Source organism: Chlorocebus sabaeus, chromosome 19 (assembly GCF_047675955.1).
Source record: "Chlorocebus sabaeus isolate Y175 chromosome 19, mChlSab1.0.hap1, whole genome shotgun sequence".
Lineage (NCBI taxonomy): Eukaryota > Metazoa > Chordata > Mammalia > Primates > Cercopithecidae > Chlorocebus > Chlorocebus sabaeus.
Window position 1 is genome coordinate 26,066,789 of NC_132922.1, and position 21,854 is coordinate 26,088,642.

Consider the following 21,854-nt stretch of genomic DNA (forward strand, 5'->3'; position numbering starts at 1 on the left):
AGTGCCTGCCTGAGCTGGTTGTTAGGGTCCAACTTCCTCAGTTTTTCTTGTTTCACTTCTTGCCATGTGGTCTTTGTCCACACCTCTTCCCCACTTTTGCTTTCTACCATGAGTTGAAGCAGCATGAGACCCTCACCAGATGGGCTGCCCAGTCTTGGACTTTCCAGCCACCAGAATGATGAGCCAAACACACCTCTTCCTTTATAAATTACCCAGCCTCAGATATTCTGTTGCAGCAACACTGAAAAGAGTAAGACACCAGGCAACTCCACAGAGATGTCTAATATAACTGTGTTCTTCAGAGTCATCACCTTCAGGACCACAATGCCTGGTAGGGCCAGGACTCGCGCCCGAGGCAGAGCCCGCCGCAGGGAGAGCTACCAACAAGAGGCATCTGGGGGACCCGGAGCACCTGGATCAGCTACAGTGAGCCCTGTAATGTTCATTGTTTTCTTTCTGCAAGAGATACGTGCCTGTACTGAAAAGAACATAGAATTGGTGGTTGAGCCAAGCTAGTTCAGGTATAGTGCTAAGTGAGGACTAATAAAAGTTCATAAGTCAGGCTCTATAGATGGCAGCATGGGGAGGCTTTACTCGAATGTACTCTCTACTGCTTCCTTCTCACATTTTCACATGTGCAAGCAGACTGACTTTCAGCCAAAAGTGGATGCAAAGGTTTCTAGATCTCTTGGCTTCAGCCAGTGTCTCCTCTTTGGAAGTGACCCAGAATGAGCAACTTCCTGAATGTCCTGGCACAGCCTGAGTTAGACAGAATTTCCAGTCGTGTTGAAAACTTGTTATGCCTGCTCTGTTTTGTCTTCTCTTACTGCATATCCACTTTGCATTCACACAATAGGATCCATAGTGGCACTGAGGGGCCCCACCTGACCACCTCCAGGGCGACCCTATTGTATGGAAGCAGCATGACACCCTCCAGGTCCACTTATTCTGTGGTGTGATTGTTGCTCCTCTCTCCTTCTCCTAAGCCCTCCAACCTCAATTCCTCCTCCTGGTCCTAATTCTCAGTTTTCAACATCAACTTCTGCATCACTGAGATAAAGCATCTAATGAGAGTGTCAGTGGCTCCCCGTCTCGTCTCCTCACTCATGAGCCATAGTCCAACCCCTCACCAGAGATCCTAGGGCACCATCTTTGTTCCTACCTAAAGCAAATCTCTCTACTTAGCCCCTTAGCCAGTTCTCTGTCTAGGGCATGTCTCCTGCAACTTTCCTTTCTGTCTCCCAAGTCAGCAGGTGTGTTCTCCTAAATCATTCCCATCGTCTACAGACTCACTGAGTTCACTCCCACTCATCAGGAAACCTTCCCTGGGCCCTTCCACTCTGCCAGATTCACAGGGCAGCCCTCCGCAGACTTGCCCCTTCACATTTCCTCGGCACATTTGTGACCTCTTTTCTCCTGATCAACTCCCTCTGCTTGGCGTTTAGGTTACCTCCTTCATCACTGACCACCCGTACTTGCTCTCCTTTGTGGAGTTCTCTATGGCCTCTTGATATTGCCAAGACCCAGCCCTTGAGCCTCACTTTTTTCCATATTCTCACTCCCTTGGTGAAGTTATCCAGTGTCAAAATGCTATCTGGTGTGTGGACAGATCCCCATATTTATCTCCTTGGCCAGAACCCCTCCTGCACCTCCCAGCACCCCCAAGGGTGTCCACGGACACCTCACACTCCCAACCCGCCCTATCATGCCATATCCACCTCATCAGAAGGACTTCCGTTCTTCTGTTTGTTCAGGCCAAAAGTCTATGGTTTCATCCTGTCTCCATGACCTCAAGCCCTTCTCAAAAACAACCACAGGATTTTTCTCTCCAAAACTTTTTTTTTTTCTTTTTTTTTTGTTTGAGATGGAGTCTCGCTCTGTCATCCAGGTTGGAGTTCAGTGGCACGATTTCAGCTCACTGCAAGCTCCGCCTCCTGGGTTCACGCCATTCTCCTGCTTCAGCCTCCCAAGTAGCTGGGACTACAGGCGCCTGTCACCATGCCCGGCTAATTTTTTGTATTTTTAGTAGAGACGGGGTTTCACCGTTGTTAGCCAGGATGGTCTCAATCTCCTGACCTCGTGATCCACCTGCCTTGGCCTCCCAAAGTGCTGGGATTACAGGCGTGAGTCACTGTGCCTGGCCTCTAATGTTTTTTCTCAAAAACTAATCCAGTATCAGACAATTTCTCACCACCCCTATCCCTGCCTTCTGGCCCAAACAGCTTACATCCCTTGCTATTTCCTTGTCTCTCACTCAGCCTGTTCCCAACACCAAACCTGACAAATCAGTTCATGTCATTCCTCTGCCTGGCATCCTGTCACAGCTGCCTATTTTTTTTTTTTTTTTAAAGACAGAGTTTCGCTCTTGTTGCCCAGGCTGGAGTGCAATGGTGTGATCTCAGCTCACTGCAACCTCTGCCTCCCGGGTTCAAGTGATTCTCCTGCCTCAGCCTCCCGAGTAGCTGGGATTACCATGCACCACCATGCCCAGTTAATTTTGTATTTTTAGTAGAGATGGGGTTTCTCCATGTTGGCCAGGCTGGTCTTGGACTCCCGACCTCAGGTGATCCGCCCACCTCATCCTCCCAAAGTGCTGGGATTACAGGTGTGAACCACTGCACCTGGCCTCTGTCATAGCTCTCATTTTATCAGTCAGAAGCAATTTCCTTAAAATGACCTTCCCTTCATCTCACTGACGTCTCCCTCCCTTTCCTTCTTCCAGCCATACTGGCCGCCTCATTCTTCCTTGAACATTCCCAGCTGCAGAACTCTGCTCTTTTTCCTTCACCTCTGGCTTGGGTAACTTTGCTAATTCACTCAGCACCTCCAAGTCTTGGGTTCAATGTCACTTTCTCACTGAGGCCCTCCTTTGCCCTCATCAGCTAGTGAAACCTGCCCCTTCACACCCCACCTTCCCAATAATTTTTCTCCTCGGTTGGTTTTGTTCTCTTTTTTTGTTTGTTTCCTTAGCAATTACCACACAAGGTACTATGTATGTTGCTTATTACAACTTAGTTTCTGTCACTGGAATGTGAGCTTTGCAGAGGAAGTTCCTTTGCCTTGTGCCCTGAGAGTGCCATTTGGAGGGAGAATGAACACAGTGGGGTACTGCTCATTATTTCTATTTCCAAAAACATGCAGATCCAGGAGCCCACTCAGTTGCAGCGGACGCCCTGGCCACTGCGGGAGGAAGTCCCAGTGGTTAGACCTCTGCAGCCAAGAGGAGCAGAAGGAGGAGCAGCACAGTCTCAAGGTGAAAGGAGGCAAGGAGGACATGAGGGGCAGGGGATGCTTCATGTGTGAAGGGCAACCACAGCGGTAGAAGGTTCTAGACAGAGCCTCGGGACCCCTGTGAGGTTTGGTGGGATGGGACGTGTGTGCAGCTTGCAACTGTCTTTCTTCGTGCAGTGAATTATCTGATGGTGTTTTCTTTACCTATGTCTTGTGGAAGAGAAATGGAAGTCACTGTTTATTGGCCAGATCAACATAATTGCTTTTCAAATTTAGATGACACATTTGCAGATGATAACTCAGTTAACTTAATGGAATTCTAAGAACACCATTTACTTGCCTTTTTAAATTGTGGCATTAACAGGTTGAACTTGTTACCTACATTGCAGGCTGACAGGTTATCCTCATTTATACAAGTGCTCATGCACACAGGCTCAGATATTGTCATTTGCTTAGGATTTGGCTAATGTGATTCAACTTTAGTCTGGATTCTCCACTTTGCTTTCTATAGCAAAATAGCTTGTGATGAGTCAAAACTTGAAACACTAAGAAATTGTATTATAGATAAATATTAAACCAAAACAAAATCCAGAACCTATAAAATGAGCTTATATATTTGAATACATAAAATTAAAACACATATTTTTAATAATCAGATCCCATCTGAAGGGTTGTTATTAAATAGTATGTATAAATTACATGGACTGAGCGTGGCGGCTCACACCGGCACTTTGGGCGGCCCAGGTGGGTGGATCACTTGAGGCCAGAAGTTTGAGACCAGCCTGGCCAACAGGCAAAATCCCATCTCTATTAAAAATAGACAAGCTAACCAGGCATGGTAGCACGTTCCTGTAATCCCAACTACTCAGGAGGCTGAGGCAGGAGAATCCCTTGAACCCAGGAGGCAGAGGTTCCAGTGAGCTGAGATGGTGCCACTGCACTCCAGCCTGGGTGACAGAGTGAGATTCAGTCTCGAAAAATAAAAGTACATGGTTTGTAGCGAGTGCCAAGGTGCCAAGCTAGGATAGCCTGTTTTCTTTTGCTGACATTTTAATATGATGAATTTGATTGCTGGATGTGTCAGGAACTAGTTGGGAGTTTGATAAAATTGTTTCAAATTTTATGTGTAAAATATAGTTAGTCTGTCATAGAAATGGAGACACTTACTTTGTAAGATCATCATAAACTAAAAAATAGCCTCCAGAAGTAAAATTTTGAGGAAAACCATTGTTGTAACCCGAGGCACAGACGTCCTGGCCATTCAGGGGTACAGGATTTACAACAATGTGTGCATATTCCTTCAGGGTGCCTCTCTTGTCACTGAAAGTCTGCATTGTGCTGTCATTTAAATGTTAACTTTGCAGAATACCTACATCAATATGAACCTTAGAATGGAAGTTAAAATAGTGTGATCCTTTCCTAGTTGCTCTTAATAAAAAGGATAGATCAGTTTTGTATTAAAAGCCAGTTTTGTAGATTTTTTAAATGATTGGCTTATTTGGCATTTTATGATGCCCACTAGGGGGCAGTGTAGTGCCAGGAGATAGGCTTAGAGACAGAGTCAGAACCAAGGTTTCTAGAATCTTGGACCATGAACAAATACACAAAGAAATGGGGCAAATATGTAGCAGGAATGAACAAAGTGCTGGGGCAACCACGGATGTGAACTGGGGACTCCTTGGGAAAGGTTTCTGGGTAAGGTTACGCTTTTGTGGCAACACGTCACCGAAAGGTGTTTTGGAACCTTGGGTGGCATCTTTTTAACCTCCAACAAACTTATGCTGGGTGTTAATACTGGCTTTTCTATTCTTCCCTTTTTATTGTTTAAACTTCTGGCATTTACATTTACGCAGGAGTGAAGGAACCTGGACCTGAGGCTGGGTTGCATACAGCGCCCTTGCAGGAGAGGAGGATTGGTGGAGTTTTTCAGGACCTGGTGGTGAACACCAGGCGATATATGACGCATGTTAAAGACTCAAAAACAGGTATGTTTGCCTAGAACTCAATGTTTATGGAGCTGTTAGTTTTTAACTTTTTTTTTTTCTTTTTCGTTGAGAGACAAGGTCTTGCTGTGTCGCCCAGGCTGGAGTACAGTGATGTTCACTTTAGCCTTGAACTCCTGGGCTCAGCTGTTCCTCCCACCTCGAGTAGCTGGGACTACAGGTGGGCACCACCATGCCCAAATAGACGTATATATTTTTTAATTTTGCAGAGACAGGGTCTTGCTGATCTAGAACTACTGGCCCAAGCCATCCTCTCACCTGGGCCTTCCAAACTGCTGAGATTACAGGAATGAGCCACCACACCTGGCCCATTTTAAACTTTTGATAAAAGCTTTGTTTAATAAATTCTGGAAAGCTTTCTGTCATCACTGTAAGTAGAGGTGCCTCCCACCTGGCCCAGGCTGGTCTGGAACTCCTGGCCCAACCCATCCTCTCACCTGGGCCTCCCAAAGGGCTAGGATTATAGGTGTAAGCCACCATGCCCTGGTCTGTGCTGAGACTTTTTTTTTTTAATTACATAAGGTGGCACTTTTTCTCCTTTTGTAAACCACGAATGTTCTAATTTTTAATCTATTGTTCAATATATTAAACTTCCTAAATGTATGGTTGCATAAGGGCTCACTGAAATTGATAGGCATTCTGGACATCAGGTACATTACAAATGTTATTTATTTCCTTGTCTGACCTAACTTTGGCTTTTTTTTTTTTTTTTTTTTTTTTTTTTTTTTTTTTTTTTTGAGATGAGTTTAGCTCTTCTTGCCCAGGCTGGAGGTCAATGGTGTGATCTCTGCCTCCTGGGTTCAGTGATTCTCCTGCCTCAGCCTCCCGCGAAGCTTGGATTATAGGCACCCGCCACTGTGTCCAGCTAATTTTTTGTATTTTTAATAGAGACAGGGTCACCATGTTGGCCAGACTGGTCTGGAACTCCTAATCTCAGACGATCCCCCTGCCTCGGCCTCTGAGTGTTGGGATTATAGGCGTGAGCCACAGTGCCCAGCCCTAACTTTGGCTTTTAATATTGTAGTGTCCAAACTGTTTGGGCCCAATCAGTCTGTTTCTTTATAGTCACATGGCTCAATTTTTCAGGTTCAGAGGGTACAGTGGTGCAGCTACTCGCCAACCACTTCCGAGTGATCTCTCGTCCTCAGTGGGTTGCATATAAATACAACGTTGACTACAGACCAGATATAGAAGATGGAAATCTCCGTACAATTTTACTTGATCAACATAGAAGGAAATTTGGAGAGTGCCATATATTTGATGGAAACTCTTTATTGTTATCTCGGCCACTAAAAGAGCGGGTTAAGTAATGTTATTTCACATTTTCCTGTGTTCTTTCTCTTGTTTTTACTTTATTATAATAAAATACCTATTTTTGTGCAGTTGTTTGTTGAGACGCCCCAAAGGTCTCTTGCCCATATGACTTGTAGTGAAACCTGCGTGCCATGTTTGGTTATCACTGATATTCAATAATGCTTCTGATTTTAACGCTTAAATGAAATTTAATAGCACAACGTGGCTCACAAATGCTGACAAAGTTTTAGATACTTTTTTAAAAAAAATTCTATTTGTTTCCTTCGAAACTTCAGCCCCTCACTCCTAGCAGAAAAAAAAATTAGAGAACTTATTTTCTTCTATAAATTTCTATATTAACTGAACAATTAAATTTCAGGAGCTTAAGTGAAATATTTCAACTTAAGTATTTAATTCCAACTCTTCACTCTTGCGACTCATGTTTTCTACATGCACGTACTTCTGTGGGAAAGACGGCTCCATCACGATGTGTGTTGGATAGCCAGGTGACATGGTGATTTGCCGTGCAGTGAAGCTGAGTTTTTTGGAAGAATATCTGGACTTTTTGTTTTTAATCTCAGAGAGTGGAATGGTTGAGCATGACCAAAGACAAAAAATTGGTGAAGATTACAGTTGAGTTTTCCAAAGAAATCAGGCCCACGTCGCCAGATTGCCTACGCTATTACAACATTCTCTTTAGAAGGTGTGTAACCGGGGTTGAGTTTCTTTGCTATTCATTCGGTTGTTTCACTGTGTAGTGGTGTGGAACACGGCTATTTGCTTCCAGCACTTTGTGTTCTTCATAGTCCTCGTGTATTAAGAGAGTGAAGGGTCTTGGAGACGAAATGATACTTGAGTCTCAACTAGCATATGCAAGTTCATGGCTTATCCTCAATGTTCTCCTCCTGGCCTATCCCTGCTCTTTGTCTCATACCTGCCTAGAAAGAGTAATAGACATCAGCTATGCACATCTGTGTATGTCTCTGTAGGATATACATGTTTTATTCTGTGGTCACTACAATGACTAAATATTGAAAGGTAAAATTTGAAAGGCAGAGTTTGAGGCCGGGCATGGTGGCTCACGCCTGTAATCCCAGCACTTTGGGAGGCTGAGGCAGGTGGATCATTTGAGGTCAGGAGTCCTAGACCAGCCTGGCCAACATGGTGAAACCCTGCCGCTACTAAAAATACAAAAATTAGCCAGGCATGGTGGCAGGTGCTTCCGAGAGGAAGCTACTCGGGAGGCTGAGGCAGGAGGATCACTTGGTCCCAGGAGGTGGAGGTTGCAGTGAGCAGAGATTGTGCCACTGCACTCCAGCCTGGGTGACAGAGCAAGACTGTGTCTCAAAAAAAAGGCACAGTTTGAAAAAGAGGCCTTAGTTCAGTTTTGAGAATGAAGAACATTTTGATAACCTTTCTATAATATTGTGTTTATAAGGAGACGGAACAACTGAGGTTAAATGAACCTTAATATCCACCTCATAATGTAACTTAGTTATCAGGTACTTTGTGTGCATTGATAATATAAACAGTCACGGGCAGATTTTTTTCTTTCCCTTATGTGTCTTACCAAATGCTTAATGATGTACCTGCTACTTTCAACAAAGTCTATTCTTTCCATTTCTAGAACTTTCAAGCTGCTGGATTTTGAGCAAGTTGGTCGCAACTATTATACCAAAAAGAAGGCAATTCAGTTGTACCGTCATGGGTTTGTATAAAGTAGAAAATTTCATATTCTGCAGACTTCAGCATAGGATTTTTTGAGAAAGTTATTCATTTCACATTTGAAGTGGTATGCCTTAAAAGTGATGGCCTTTTAAATGCTATCCACTAACCATGAACAATTTAGTATCATGTCAACTCAAAGTAAGAGTCACTTTAAAAATCTGAGCATGATAAATATAAACCTTGAGGTATTCAGTTGTTGCATACACATTGTTAAGCCTAAACAATCATCCAAAATGGGTAATTTGTCTTTGAAAATATCTTCAACCATAGCAACTATATCTCTCTATATTACTCACTGGTATATGTATATATTACATGTAAGTTATGTTACAGATAAATATGGATGTAATACTTTAAGCCTGTGGGTGATAAAAAATAGTTTAACAAAAATGGTATAAATAGCACATCCAACAAATGTTTATCTGAAAGTCCTTCAAAAGACTAAGAACAAATACTTAAAACTGACTCTTAAGTACCGATTTTTAGACCCAGAGCTTAGGCCCAGAAGCCCTTGACTTTATGTGAAGAGCTCGGACTTAATACTCTCATGTAATTTATTCTAGTACCAGTTTGGAAATCTGGCTTGGTTATGTGACTTCTATTCTTCAATACGAAAACGGCATCACCCTCTGTGCTGACGTGAGCCACAAACTGCTCCGAATAGAAACTGCTTATGATTTCATAAAGAGAACATCTGCCGAGGCCCAGACAGGAAACATCCGAGAGGAAGTAACTAATAAATTAATTGGATCAATTGTTCTGACAAAGTAAGTCTGTCTTTTAAAAACCTATCCAATCACTTGAACTCCCCCCTACCCCCTCCCAAGAGATGGTCCTATAGTTTTCTGATCACTAAATGTTGAAGTTCAGGAGTTTAAATGGCAAGAACAACTGGTCACGTCTCTCCTCTGGTTATACAACTTGGGAGAAGAATGTGTCAGTTGTAGACCTCACTCTCTTGTAATCCCTAATGCCAGTCCATTTGTTCTGAACACTACCTTGCATATAAGCTGTTTCTGAATTTCTTTCCTTTGTTGTAGGCATTTAGCTAGTTTAAAAACCAGTGCTTAGTTATAATCCATCAGCCATTTCCCATCTGAAGGAAGTTTTAAAACTTTCTACAACGGAAATCTTAAATTGATGAGAGAATGGATTTAAAGAACCAGTTAGTTAGCCAACACAATCTTACATGGACACAACTGGAGGACTCGCACTTCTCAATTTTAAAACTTACCAGAAAGCTCTAGTAATCAAGACAGTGTGATGTTGACCTAACGATAGACGGAGACCAATGAAATAAAGTCCAGAAGGTTAACCCTCCACTTAGTTGACTTCTGACAAGTATGTCAGTGCAATTCAAAAGAGGAAAGAATAATCTTTTCAATCATGTTGCTGGGACAACTGAATATCCACCTGCTTCTTCCTCATGCAGTTCACACAATTCCAATTTAATTCAAAAACCAACTCAGTGGATCTAGATTTAAGAACTAAAAGCGTAACATTCTTAGAAAATGTAGGACTGAATCTTTTTGATTTTGAGCTGGGCAAAAACTTAGATAAGCCACTCAAAGCAGAAGTGATAACAAAAGAAACATATACTGGGCTTCACCAAATTAAAAACTTAAACTATACTATCAAAATTGTGAAAACACAACTGGAAAAAGTGGGGAAAACGTTTGCAAATCACATAAGTAAACTATATCTAGAATAACAAACAATACTTAATCGGGAGACAACATACTTTTTTAAATGGACAAAATATTTGATTAGATACTTCTCCAGATATATTTCTTTAAACAAAATGTGCAAGTGGCCAATGCATGAAAGTGTTCAACATCAGTAGCCATCATGGAAATGCAAGTGAAAACCACAATGAGATATCATTTCATACCCACTACGATGGTTAAAATTAGACAGATGTTGACAAGTGTTGGCAAGGATGTGGAAAGATCAGAAGCAACCCTAGTATGCTGCTTGTAGGAATATTAAATGGTATGGCTTCTTTGGAAAACAGTCTGGCACTTTCTTAAAATGCTAAAGATGTGCATTACTGAAGTGGCCTTGCTTGAGGAAATTTACTAGGTTTGTTGTCTCACACTAAGGAAAGCAAAGATGCAGACGCAGGAGGTGTGGGTTTAGGAGCAGAAAGCTGAGTAGGTTAAAGAAGAGAAAATCCCCCCCTTGCAGGGGGAGGGGCATTCCAAATGGGTCTCCCCCTTTGCAGAGGGATGCAGTTGGTTTCACAGAGGGGCTTGGGGAGGTGGTGTCTGATTTACATAGGGCCCAGAGGATTGGCTGGACCAAGTGTGCTATTTACATAGCCTGCAAAGAGGCTGGCTATCCCACTCTAATCTTTAATGTAGGTGTGGTCTCCATCTGGCTGGCACCATAACACCTGCACACGTGGCAACAAGGAGAAGGGAAGAGAACCTCCACGTTGGATATACTGGCTTCTGGCATAACTGCTGACATTCAACTATGCAAGCTTCCAGCTTGCTTACCTATGCTTGCAGCTTGAGTTTTCAGGCTGCTTTTTGTTAGAAAATAAATGGTTTGGGGGCTGCTTAAGAGAAAATTCCACCGAGAACTTTTACTAACCACCTAAATTCCTTTTTAACTCCTATATCATCACCATATGAACCAGTAATTTTATTCCTACTTAAATACACAAGAGAAATGAGAACATGTTTACTAAAATTGGCACACAAATGTTCGTAACCTTATGGTAACCAAAAGTACATAACAACCATGATGTCCAGCTGGTGAATGGATAAACAAAAGGTGGGATATCATACAATAGAATACTATTTGGAAATGAAAAGGAATTAAGTGCTAAGACTTCAGCGTGGACGAACCTTAAACATGGTGCTAAGTGAAAGAAGCCAGTCGGGAAAGAACACACGTTGTGTGACTCAGTTTATATGAAATGAATGAGCAAATGTGTTGAGACAGGAAGTAGACTAGTGGTTGCCTGAAGGCTGGTGGATTAGGCTAAAATGGGAAGTGACTGCTTATGTTTCTTCTTTGTCTTGATGATTGTACAACTCTGGCTATAGAAAAAAACAGGTGATCGTATGCTCAGGTGGGTGAGTTGTGCAGTATGTGAATTACATCATAGTAAATCTAATACATCCTGCAATTCCTTGCAGGATTAAAAATGTCTTATTTTCGGCCGGGCGTGGTGGCTCATACCCGTAATCCCAGCACTTTGGGAGGCCAAGGTGGGCGGATCACAAGGTCAGGAGATCGAGACCATCTTGGCCAACACAGTGAAACCCCATCCCTACTAAAAATACAAAAAATTAGCTGGGCGTGGTGGCATGCTCCTGTAGTCCCAGCTACTCAGGAGACTGAGGCAGGAGAATGGCGTGAACCCGGGAGGCGGAGCTTGTAGTGATCCAAGATCATGCCACTGCGCTGCAGCCTGGGCAACAGAGTGAGACTCTGTCTCAAAAAAACAAGTCTTATTTCCTGTGTGGATGGTTCCATGCAATGAATAAGTCGGAAATGATACCATATTGTAATTATTTCACAGATACAATAACAAAACCTACAGAGTGGATGATATTGATTGGAAGCAGAATCCTGAAGACACATTTAACAGATCAGATGGCAGCAAAATCACCTATATAGACTACTACAGGCAGGTATGAAACTGTATTTCTTTAAGTATATTTAAATTGGAAACCTTCATGTATATCAGTTTGTCTTATTTAGATACTTGAACATATTTGTCATATAAACATACGTATTTTCCTTTTAGAGGATTATAGCTTGACTGATCTATTATCCACGCATCCAAGTGCCTTGTATAGAGGATAATGTCACATAACTGGAATGGTGCCAGTGTGACCCCTTCTTTCCCTTCTTCCAGTCTTAAAAGAGGCTACTATCATACTCTTTATTTTTTATTTTTTGAGTTGTTATCTCATTCCGTCTCCCAGGCTGGAGTGCAGTGGCATGATCTCTGCTCACTGCTGCCTCTAACTCCCAGGTTCAAGCAATTTTCCTGCCTCAGCCTCCCAAGTAGCTGGGACTACAGGCACCTGCCACCACACCCGGCTAATTTTTGTATTTTTAGTAGAGATGGGGTTTCACCATATCGGTCAGACTGGCCCTGACCTCAGGTGATCCATCCGCCTCGGCCTCCCAAATTGGGTGAAACAAAGAGTAATGCAAAAAAGAACTGAGTCTCAGTAATGACTACGATTGCTGTTTCCTTTCCAGACTGCTCATTCTTTCTATATTGAGAGAATAAGAAACATCAACAATGCATGTAAGGTGCTTGGCACATAGTAAGCTCTGTATTATGTCTAGCTGATTAATATTCTGGACACTTGCTCATGGCATTTGTGGGTACACAACGTGAACCTATCCTGCTGATTCCTCAGTTGTGCTACATGACAGGTACTGATGGCTTACAGCCCTTCTTTAAACTGTCCTCTTGACAGTTTTCAGTATGCTTTGGGAGTTTTCAAGGCAAGCCTGGTGAGAACTACAGATTCTGTCTCACCCACTCTCATATACAATGTTAGAGTAGCTTGACGATTCCAGTGTCATGTTTTGTGGGAGTCCTGTCTTTGGCCAAATATGCTCACAAGAAAAGATCCCTGGCATATCAAAGGTAAGATAATTTTGAGAGTATTCATAGTACACTATTAAACTTGGGGAAGCTATATCACCAGCACGCCTGTGGCCCTTCATTTGTAGTCTCACATATGCACTTGTGAACCTGTGTGTGTGTGATGTTTCTAAGGCTTCACTGGTGGTCATGCTGGTCTCTTGTTTGTTGAGCAGCAACATAAAGAAATTGTCACTGTGAAGAAACAGCCACTTTTGGTCAGCCAGGGCAGATGGAAAAAGGGCCTAACGGGTACACAACGTGAACCTATCCTGCTGATTCCTCAGCTGTGCTCCATGACAGGTACTGATGGCTTACAGTCCCTCTTTAAAGTCAGGTATAACTATGACTTAGTGCAGGCTTTTCAGGGAATTCGAAGTGTGTCTCCTTGGTAAGGTAGTAGGTTCCTCCAGCTATTTTAATTTAGTCCTCACGCAAATTCATGCTTGTTCAGCTGTATCTTTTGGATTTGTTTTTAAAGGTCTAACAGATGAAATACGTAAAGATTATAGCACTATGAAAGAATTGGCTAAACATACAAGACTGAGTCCGAGAAGAAGGCATCATACATTAAAAGAATTCATCAATACTGTACAAGAGTAAGTGCTGCTTTTCTGGCTGAGTGTTTGTGTGTGCATGTGCCATAGTGTTGCAATGAAGCTGATGGCACCTCAACCCTGGCATCTCAGTTTCTTCTATTAGCAAGTGACAATGGGAAGAATTTTGTTGTTGCTGGGACACGACTCTAGTTTTTCTGTCATTGCAGTTAGGAGGCTAGGGGGGGAAGAATGAAATCGAAAGGCTCTATGTACCTTTATGAACATGAGAACAAAAACAAGATGTCAGAGTTTCGGGGAAGGTACTGCCGCATCTCAATGCTGCGGACAAGTGATCGTGAACCTTGGAATAGAAGGAAATTGCCTTGCACAAATGGCTAACTGCTTTTGGTTACCTTACTTGGTTTGATCATCTTGGCGATATTTTAATTTTCAGTAATAAAAAAGTGCGAGACTTACTTCAACTCTGGGATCTGAAATTTGATACCAACTTTTTGTCCGTCTCAGGAAGAGTTTTGAAAAATGCAAACATCGTGCAAGGCAGAAGAATGGTAAGACAGTTTCAAAATCATCATGTCATGGTTGGTCAAATGAAGAGGAATGCAAAAAGGAACTGAGTCTCAGTAATGACTACAATTGCTGTTCCCTTTTTAGACCGCTCATATTTTCTATATTGACAGAATAAGAAACACTTAGAATGCATGTAAGGTGCTTGGTACATAGCTCTGTATTATGTGTATCTAATTAATATTCTGGACATTTGCTCATGGCATTTGGAAGATCCATTTTTCAAATATATCCTGAAGAGTCAAGTACCTAGAATCAAAGTAATTCACTAACCTATGTTAAAAAAACAAAAACAAAAAAAAAAACCACACACACAAAAAAACTTTACTTAAATTTTGTTATCTTTCAGTTTTTGTGGGTACACAGTAGGTATGTATATGTATGGGTTACATGTGGTATTTTGATACAGGCATGCAGTACATAATCGCATCAGATAAAATGGGATATTTGTCCCCTCAAGCATTTGTCCTTCGTGTTACAAACAATCCAATTATATTCCTTTAGTTATTTTAAAATGCACAATTAAATTATTTTTGACTTTAGTCACCCTTTTGTACTAGCAGATACTAGGTCTTCCTCATTTCTTCTATTTTTTTGTACCCATTAACCATCCCCACGTTCCCCTCCAACCTCCCACTACCCTTCCCAGACTCTGTAACCATCCTACTCTATCTCCATGAGTTCAATTGTTTTTGATTTTTTTTTTTTTTTTTGGAGACAGAATCTCGCTCTGTCACCCTTGCTGGAGTGCAGTGGTGTGATCTCGGCTCACTGCCAGCTCCGCCTCCCGGGTTCACGCCATTCTCCTGCCTCAGCCTCCCTAGAAGCTGGGACTACAGGTGCCCACCACCACGCCCGGCTAATTTTTTGTATTTTTAGTAGAGACAGGGTTTAACCATGTTAGCCAGGATGGTCTCGATCTCCTGATCTCGTGATCCGCCCGCCTCGGCCTCCCTAAGTGCTGGGATTACAGGCGTGATCAATTCTAGCCATTTTAATTTTTTGATTTTTTTAGATCCCACAAATAAGTGAGAACATGCAAAGTTCATTTTTCTGTGCCTGGCTAATTCCATTTAACACAATGACCTCCAGTTCCAGCCTTGTTGCAAATGACAGGGTCTCATTGTTTTTTGTGGCTCAAGAGTACTCCATTGTGTATATGTATCACATTTTCCTTATCCATTTATCCGTTAGACATTTAGGTTGCTTCCAAATCTGGATTATTGTGAACAGTGCTGCAATAAACATGGAAGTACAGATATCTCTTCAATATCCTAATTTCCTTTATTTTGGCTATATGCCTAAGAGTAGGATTGCTGGATCACATGTTAGCTCTGTTTTTAGTGTTTTGAGGAACCTCCAAACTGTTCTCCACAGTGGTTATAGTAATTGACATTTCCACCAACTGCATATGAGGGCTCCCTTTTCTCCACATCCTTACCAACATTTGTGATTGCGTGTCCTGCATAAAAGCCATTTTAACTGGGGCGAGATGATACCTCATTGTAGTTTTGATTTGCATTTCTCTGATCATTGATATCAGCACTTTTTAATATGCCTGTTGGCTATTTGTATGTCTTCAGAAATGTCTATTCAAATCTTTTGTCCTTTCTTAATTGGATTATTTTTCCCCTATAAAGTCATTTGCTTTCCTTAGATTTTGGTCATTAATCCCTTGTCAGACAGGTAGTTTGCAAATATTTTCTCCCATTCTGGGATTTGTCTCTTTACTTTGTTTCCTTTGCTACATAGAAGCTTTTTAACTTGATGTGATCGCATGTATCCGTTTTTGCTTTAGTTGCCTGTGCTTGTGCGGTATTGCTCAAGAAATCTTTGCTCACTCTAATGTCCTGGAGAGTTTCCCCAATGTTTTCTTGTAGTGGTTTCATAGTTTGAGGTCTTAGATTTATGTCTTCAAGCCATTTTAATTTTCTTAACATATGGTGAGAAACAGGGATCTAGTTTCATTCTTCTGCATATGGATATACAGAAGAGACTGTCCTTTCCCCAGTGTATGTTCTTGGCTCCTTTGTCAAAAATGAGTTCACATTACATGTATGGATTTATTTTTGGGTTCTCTATTTCTGATCCACCGGTCTATATGTCTGTTTTTATGCCAGTACCAGGCCATTTTGGTTACTATAGCTCTGTAGTATAATTTGAAGTCAGGTAATGTGATTCTCCCAGTTTTGTTCTTTTTGCTTAGGATAGCTTATGCAATTCTGGGTCTTTTGGTTTTAAAATAAGTTTTAGGGTAGTTTTTGTTTCTATAAAGAATGTCCTTGGTATTTTGATAGGGATTGCTTTGGATAGTATGGTCATCTTAATGATATTGATTCTTCTAATTCATGAACATGGAATACCTTCATTTTTGTGTGTGGCTTCTTCAATTTCTTGCATCAGTGTTTTGTAGTTTTCATTGTAGAGCTCTTTCACTAATTTGGTTAGGTTAATTCCTAGGTATTTTATTTGTATCTATTGTAAATGGGATTCCTTTTCAGATTGTTCACTGTTAGCACGTAGAAATGCTACTGATTTTGTATGTTGATTTTTGTATCCTGCAACTTTACTAAATTTATCAGTTCTATGTGTGTGTTTTTTTTTGAGTCTTTAGATTTTTCCAAATATAAGATCATATCTTTGCAATTTGAATTACCTTAATCTTTTGTCTGATGGCTCTAGGACTTCAGTACTATGTTGAATAACAATGGTGACGGGGCATCCTTGTTGTGCTCCAGATCTTGGAGAAAAGGCTTTCAGTTTTTTCCCATTTAGTATGATACTAGCTGCGGGTCTGATGTATATGGCTTTTATTATGTTGAAATATGTTCATTCTATACCGTTTTTGAGAGTTTTTAATCATGAAGAGATACTGAATTTTAATAAATGCTGCTCAGCATCAGTTGAAATGATCATATGAGTTTGTCCTTCATTCTGTGGATGTATCGCATTGATTTGCCTACATAGAACCATCCTTGAATCCCTGGAATAAATCCCACTTGGTCATGATGAACATTTTTAGTGTGTTAGTAAATTTGGTTTGCTAGTATTTTGTTGAGGATTTTTTGTATCTGTGTTCATCGGGGCTATTGGCCTGTAGTTTTCTTTTTTTGATGTGTCTTTGGTTTCAGCAATACTTCATGAAATGACGTGGAAGCATTCCCTCCTCTATTTTTCTACATAGGAGTAGGATTGGTATTAGTTCTTTAAATGTTCTGCAGAATTCAGCAGTGAAGTCATCAGGTCCTGGGCTTTTCTTTGGGAGACTTATTATGTCTTTGATCTTATTACTTGTTATTGGTCTGTTCAGGTTTTGAATTTCTTTATGGTTTGATCTTGGTAGGTTGTATATGTCTAGGGATTTTTCCATTTCTTCTGGATTTTCCAATTTACTGACATACAGTTGCTCATAGTAGCCAGGAGTGATCCTTTACATTTCTGCAATATTGGTTGTAATGTCTCCCTTTTCTTTTCTTTCTTTTTTTTTTTTTTTTTTGAGACTGAGTCTCACTCTGTTGCCCAGGCTGGAGTGTAGTGGGGGTGATTCTGGCTCACTGCAGCCTCCACCTCCCTGGTTCAAGCAATTCTTGTGCGTCAGTCTCCTGAGTCCCAGCACCTGGGATTTTGCCATGTTGGCCAGGTTGGTCTTGAACTCATGACCTCAAGTAATCTGCCTGTCTCGGCCTCCCAAAGTGCTGGGATTACAGGTGTGAGACACCACATCTGGCCTTGCATTTCTAATTCTTTAAGATGCATCATTGGGTGGTTTGAAGTTTTGCTCTTTTGATGTAGGCACTTATAGCTATAAACTTCCCTCTTAGTACTGCTTTCACTGTATCCCACAGGTTTTGGTATGTCATGGTTTCATTATCATTTGTTTCAAGAAAAGTTTCAATTTCCTTATGACCCATGACCGGTGGTCATTCAGGAGCATATCGTTTAGTTTCCATGTGTTTGTGTAGTTTCCAAAATGCCTCTTGTTTTTGATTTCTAGTTTTATTTCATTGTGATCAGAGAAGATGCTTTATGTTTGTCTTTTGAATGTTTTAAGACTTCTTTTGTAACCTAATATATGGTCTATCTTTGAATGATCCATGTACTGAGGAAAAGAATGTTCATCATGCGGCTGTTGGCTGAAACGTTCTGTAACTATGATGTCCCTCTAGTGTATAGTGCAGATTAAGGTCAACGTTTCCTTTTTTTCTGTCTGAAAGATCTGTCCAGTGCTGAAAGTGGGGTGTTAAAGTCTCCAACTATTATCATATTGGAGCCTATCTCTCTTTAGCTCTAATACTTGTTTTATATATCTGGGTTCTCCAGGGTTGGGTGCGTATATATTTACAATTGTCATATCCTCTTGCCGAATTGACCCTTTTATTGTTACATAGTGACCTTCTTTGTGTCATAGTTTTTGTCTTGAAATCTGTTTTGTCTAAGTATAGCTATTCCTGTTTTTTCTTTTTTTTGTGCTTTTTCATGCCTTTATTTTCAGTCTATGTGAGTCTTTATAGGTTAAGTGTTTTTTGCAGGCAGATCTTTTTTTTTAATTAATTCAGTCACTCTTTCAATTAGAGTTTAGTCCATGTACATTCAATGTTCTTATTGAGAAGTAAGGATTTACTCCTGCCATTTTGTTATGTGTTTTCTGGTTTTATGGTCTCTTCTTCCTCCTTTCTTTCCTGCCTGCCTTTTAGTGAAGGTGATTTTCTCTAGTTTGATATAACTTGTTTGTTTTGTGTATCCATTGCATATTTTTGAAGTTCCCATAAGGCTTGCAAATCCTGCCTTATAACCCCTTCTTTTAAGGTGCCGACAACACTGCTTGCATAAGCAAACAAGCAAAAAGAAAATGAATAAACTCTTTTAAATTTGTCCTTTGCTTTTTAAAACATTTTTCTTTTTTTTTTTTTAAATTTTATTTCAATAGGTTTTTGTGGAACAGGTAGTTACATGGATAAGTTCTAGTGGTATTTGTACTTTTGGTGCACCCATCACCTGAACAGTATACACGGTACCCAACATGTAGTGTTTTATCCATTACGCCCCCCCACCCTTCCCCGCAGTCCCCAAAGTCCATTGCATCATTCTTACGCCTCTGCATCCTCATAGTTTAGCTCCCACTTATGAGTGAGAAGATAACAATGTTTGATTTTCCATTTCTGAGTTACTTCATTTAGAATAATGGTCTCCAACTCCATCCAGATTGCTGCAAACCCTTTTTATGGCTGAGTAGTATTCCATGGTGTGAATATACACCACATTTTCCTTATCTACTCATTAACTGGACATTTGGAATGGTTCTATATTTTTGTGATTGCAAACTGTGCTGCTATAAACTTGCATGTGCAAGTATCTTTTTCATATGACTTTTCCTCTGGGTAGATACCTAGTAGTGGGATTGCTAGGTCAAATGGTAGATCTTTTAGTCCTTTAAGAAATCTCTACACTGTTTTCCAGAGTGGTTGTACTAGTTTACATTCCCACCAGCAGTATAAAAGTGTTCCCTTCTTGCCACATCCATGTCAACATCTCTTTTGATTTTTTTTTATTGCCATTGTTGGAGGAGTAAGGCGGTATTGCACTGTGGTTTTAATTTGCATTTCCCTGGTCATTAGAACATTTGTTCATGTTTGTTGGCCATTTGTATATCTTTTGAGAATTATCTATTCATGTCCTTGCCCATTTTTTGATGGGATTATTTTCTTGCTGATTTGAGTTCCTTGTAGATTCTGGATATCAGTCCTTTGTCATATACATAGTTTGGGAATATTTTCTCCCATTCTGTAGGTTGTCTGTTTGCTGATTATTTCTTTTGCTGTGCATAAGTGTTTTAGTTTAATTAAGTCCCATCGATTTATCTTTGTGTTGCATTTGGTTTTGGGTTCTTGGTCATAAAGTCTTTGCATAAGCCAATGTCTAGGAGAGTGTTTCTGATATTATCTTCTAGAATTCTTATGGCTTCAGGTCTTAGATTTAAGTCTTTGATCCATCTTGAGTTAATGTTTGTATAAGGTGAGAGATGATATCCAGTTTCTTTCTGCTACATGTGGCTTGCCAATTATCCCAGCACCATTTGTTGAATAGGCTGTCCTTTCCCCACTTTGTTTTTGTTTGCTTTGTCAAAGACCAGTTAGCTACTAGTAGTTAGCTTTATTTCTGAGTTCTCTATTCTGTTCCATTGGTCTATGTGTCTATTTTTATACCAGTACCATGTTGTTTGGGTGACTATAGCCTTGTAGTATAGTTTGAAGTCAAGTAATGTGATGCCCCTAGATTTGTTATTGCTTAGTCTTCCTTTGGCTATGCAGGCTCTTTTTTGGTTCCATATGAATTTTAGGATTTTTTTTCTAGTTGTATGAAGAATGATGATGGTATTTTGATGGGAATTGCACTGAATTTGTAGATTGCTTTTGGCAGTATGGTCATTTTCACAATATTGATTCTACCCATCCATGAGCATGGGATATGTTTTCATTTGTGTCACCTATGATTTCTTTCAGCAGTGTGTTATAGTTTTCCTTATAAAGAGGTCTTTCACCTCCTTGGTTAGGTATATTCCTTTTTTTTTTTTGGCAGCTATTGTAAAAGGGGTGGAGTTCTTGATTTGATTCTCAGCTTGGTTGCTGTTGATGTATAGCAGTGTTACTGATTTGTATACATTAATTTCGTATCCTGAAAGTTCACTGAATTAACTTCTCAGATCTAGGAGCTTTGTTGGATGAGTCTTTAGGGTTTTCTAGGTATACAATCATAGCATCAGCAAACAGTGACAGGTTGACTTCCTCTTTGCTGATTTGGATGTCCTTTATTTCTTTCTCTTGTCTGATTGCTCTGGCTAGGACTTCCAGTACTATGTTTCATAGAAGTGGTGAAAGGGGGCATCAGTGTCTTGTTCCAGTTCTTGTGGGGGAGTGCTTTCAACTTTTCATTGTTAACCCAATGATCATTCAGAAGCAGGTTATCTAATTTCCATGTATTTACATGGTTTTGGGTGTTCCTTTTGGAGCTGATTTCCAGTTTCACTCCACTGTGGTCTGAGAGAGTACTTGATATAACTTTGATTTTTCTTTTTTTTTTTTTTTTTTTTTTTTTGAGACGGAGTCTTGCTCTGTAGCCCGGGCTGGAGTGCAGTGGCCGGATCTCAGCTCACTGCAAGCTCCGCCTCCCGGATTTATGCCTTTCTCCTGCCTCAGCCTCCCGAGTAGCTGGGACTACAGGCGCCCGCCACCTCGCCCGGCTAGTTTTTTTGTATTTTTTAGTAGAGACGGGGTTTCGCCGTGTTAGCCAGGATGGTCTCGATCTCCTGACCTCGTGATCCGCCCGTCTCGGCCTCCCAAAGTGCTGGGATTACAGGCTTGAGCCACCGCGCCCGGCCTGATTTTTCTTAAATTTGAGACTTGTTTGTGTCCTTTGCTTTTTAATTTATGTTTCTATTTATATCCTATGGCTTTTATTACCTTAAGGTATGTCCCTTCTGTGCCGAATTTGCTGAGGGTTTTTTTTTTTTTTTTGAGACAAAGTGTCACTCTGTCACCCAGGCTGGAGTGCGGTGGCAGGATCTCAGCACACTACAACCTCTGCCTGCCGGGTTCAAGTGATTCTTCTGCCTCAGCCTCCCAAATAGCTGGGACTACAGGTGCATGCCACCAAGCTTGGCTAATTTTTAGTAGAGACTTCACCGTGTTAGCCAGGATGGTCTTGATCTCTTGACTTCGTTATTGGCCCACCTGAGCCTCCCAAAGTGCTGGGATTACAGGCGTGAGCCACCTTGCCCGGCCATGAGATTTTTAATCATAAAGTGATGCTGGATTTTATCAAATGCTTTTTCTGCATCTATTGAGATAATCATGTGAT

General features: G+C 40.9%; 1 protein-coding gene across 2 annotated transcripts in view; it reads left to right on the forward strand.

Annotated features, from left to right (window-relative positions):
* The first annotated feature begins 324 nt into the window (after window positions 1-324).
* PIWIL3 (piwi like RNA-mediated gene silencing 3) overlaps window positions 325-21,854 on the forward strand; it is a 40,613-nt gene continuing 19,083 nt past the window's right edge. For both annotated transcript variants that reach the window (XM_007975202.3, XM_038006314.2), the window contains exons 1-11: window positions 325-426; window positions 3,142-3,253; window positions 5,085-5,216; window positions 6,321-6,535; window positions 7,109-7,230; window positions 8,155-8,235; window positions 8,819-9,022; window positions 11,791-11,902; window positions 13,053-13,179; window positions 13,358-13,475; window positions 13,870-13,984. In XM_007975202.3, the coding sequence (XP_007973393.3) occupies window positions 325-426; window positions 3,142-3,253; window positions 5,085-5,216; window positions 6,321-6,535; window positions 7,109-7,230; window positions 8,155-8,235; window positions 8,819-9,022; window positions 11,791-11,902; window positions 13,053-13,179; window positions 13,358-13,475; window positions 13,870-13,984 (1,440 nt within the window). The remainder of the gene's footprint in view (window positions 427-3,141; window positions 3,254-5,084; window positions 5,217-6,320; window positions 6,536-7,108; window positions 7,231-8,154; window positions 8,236-8,818; window positions 9,023-11,790; window positions 11,903-13,052; window positions 13,180-13,357; window positions 13,476-13,869; window positions 13,985-21,854) is intronic.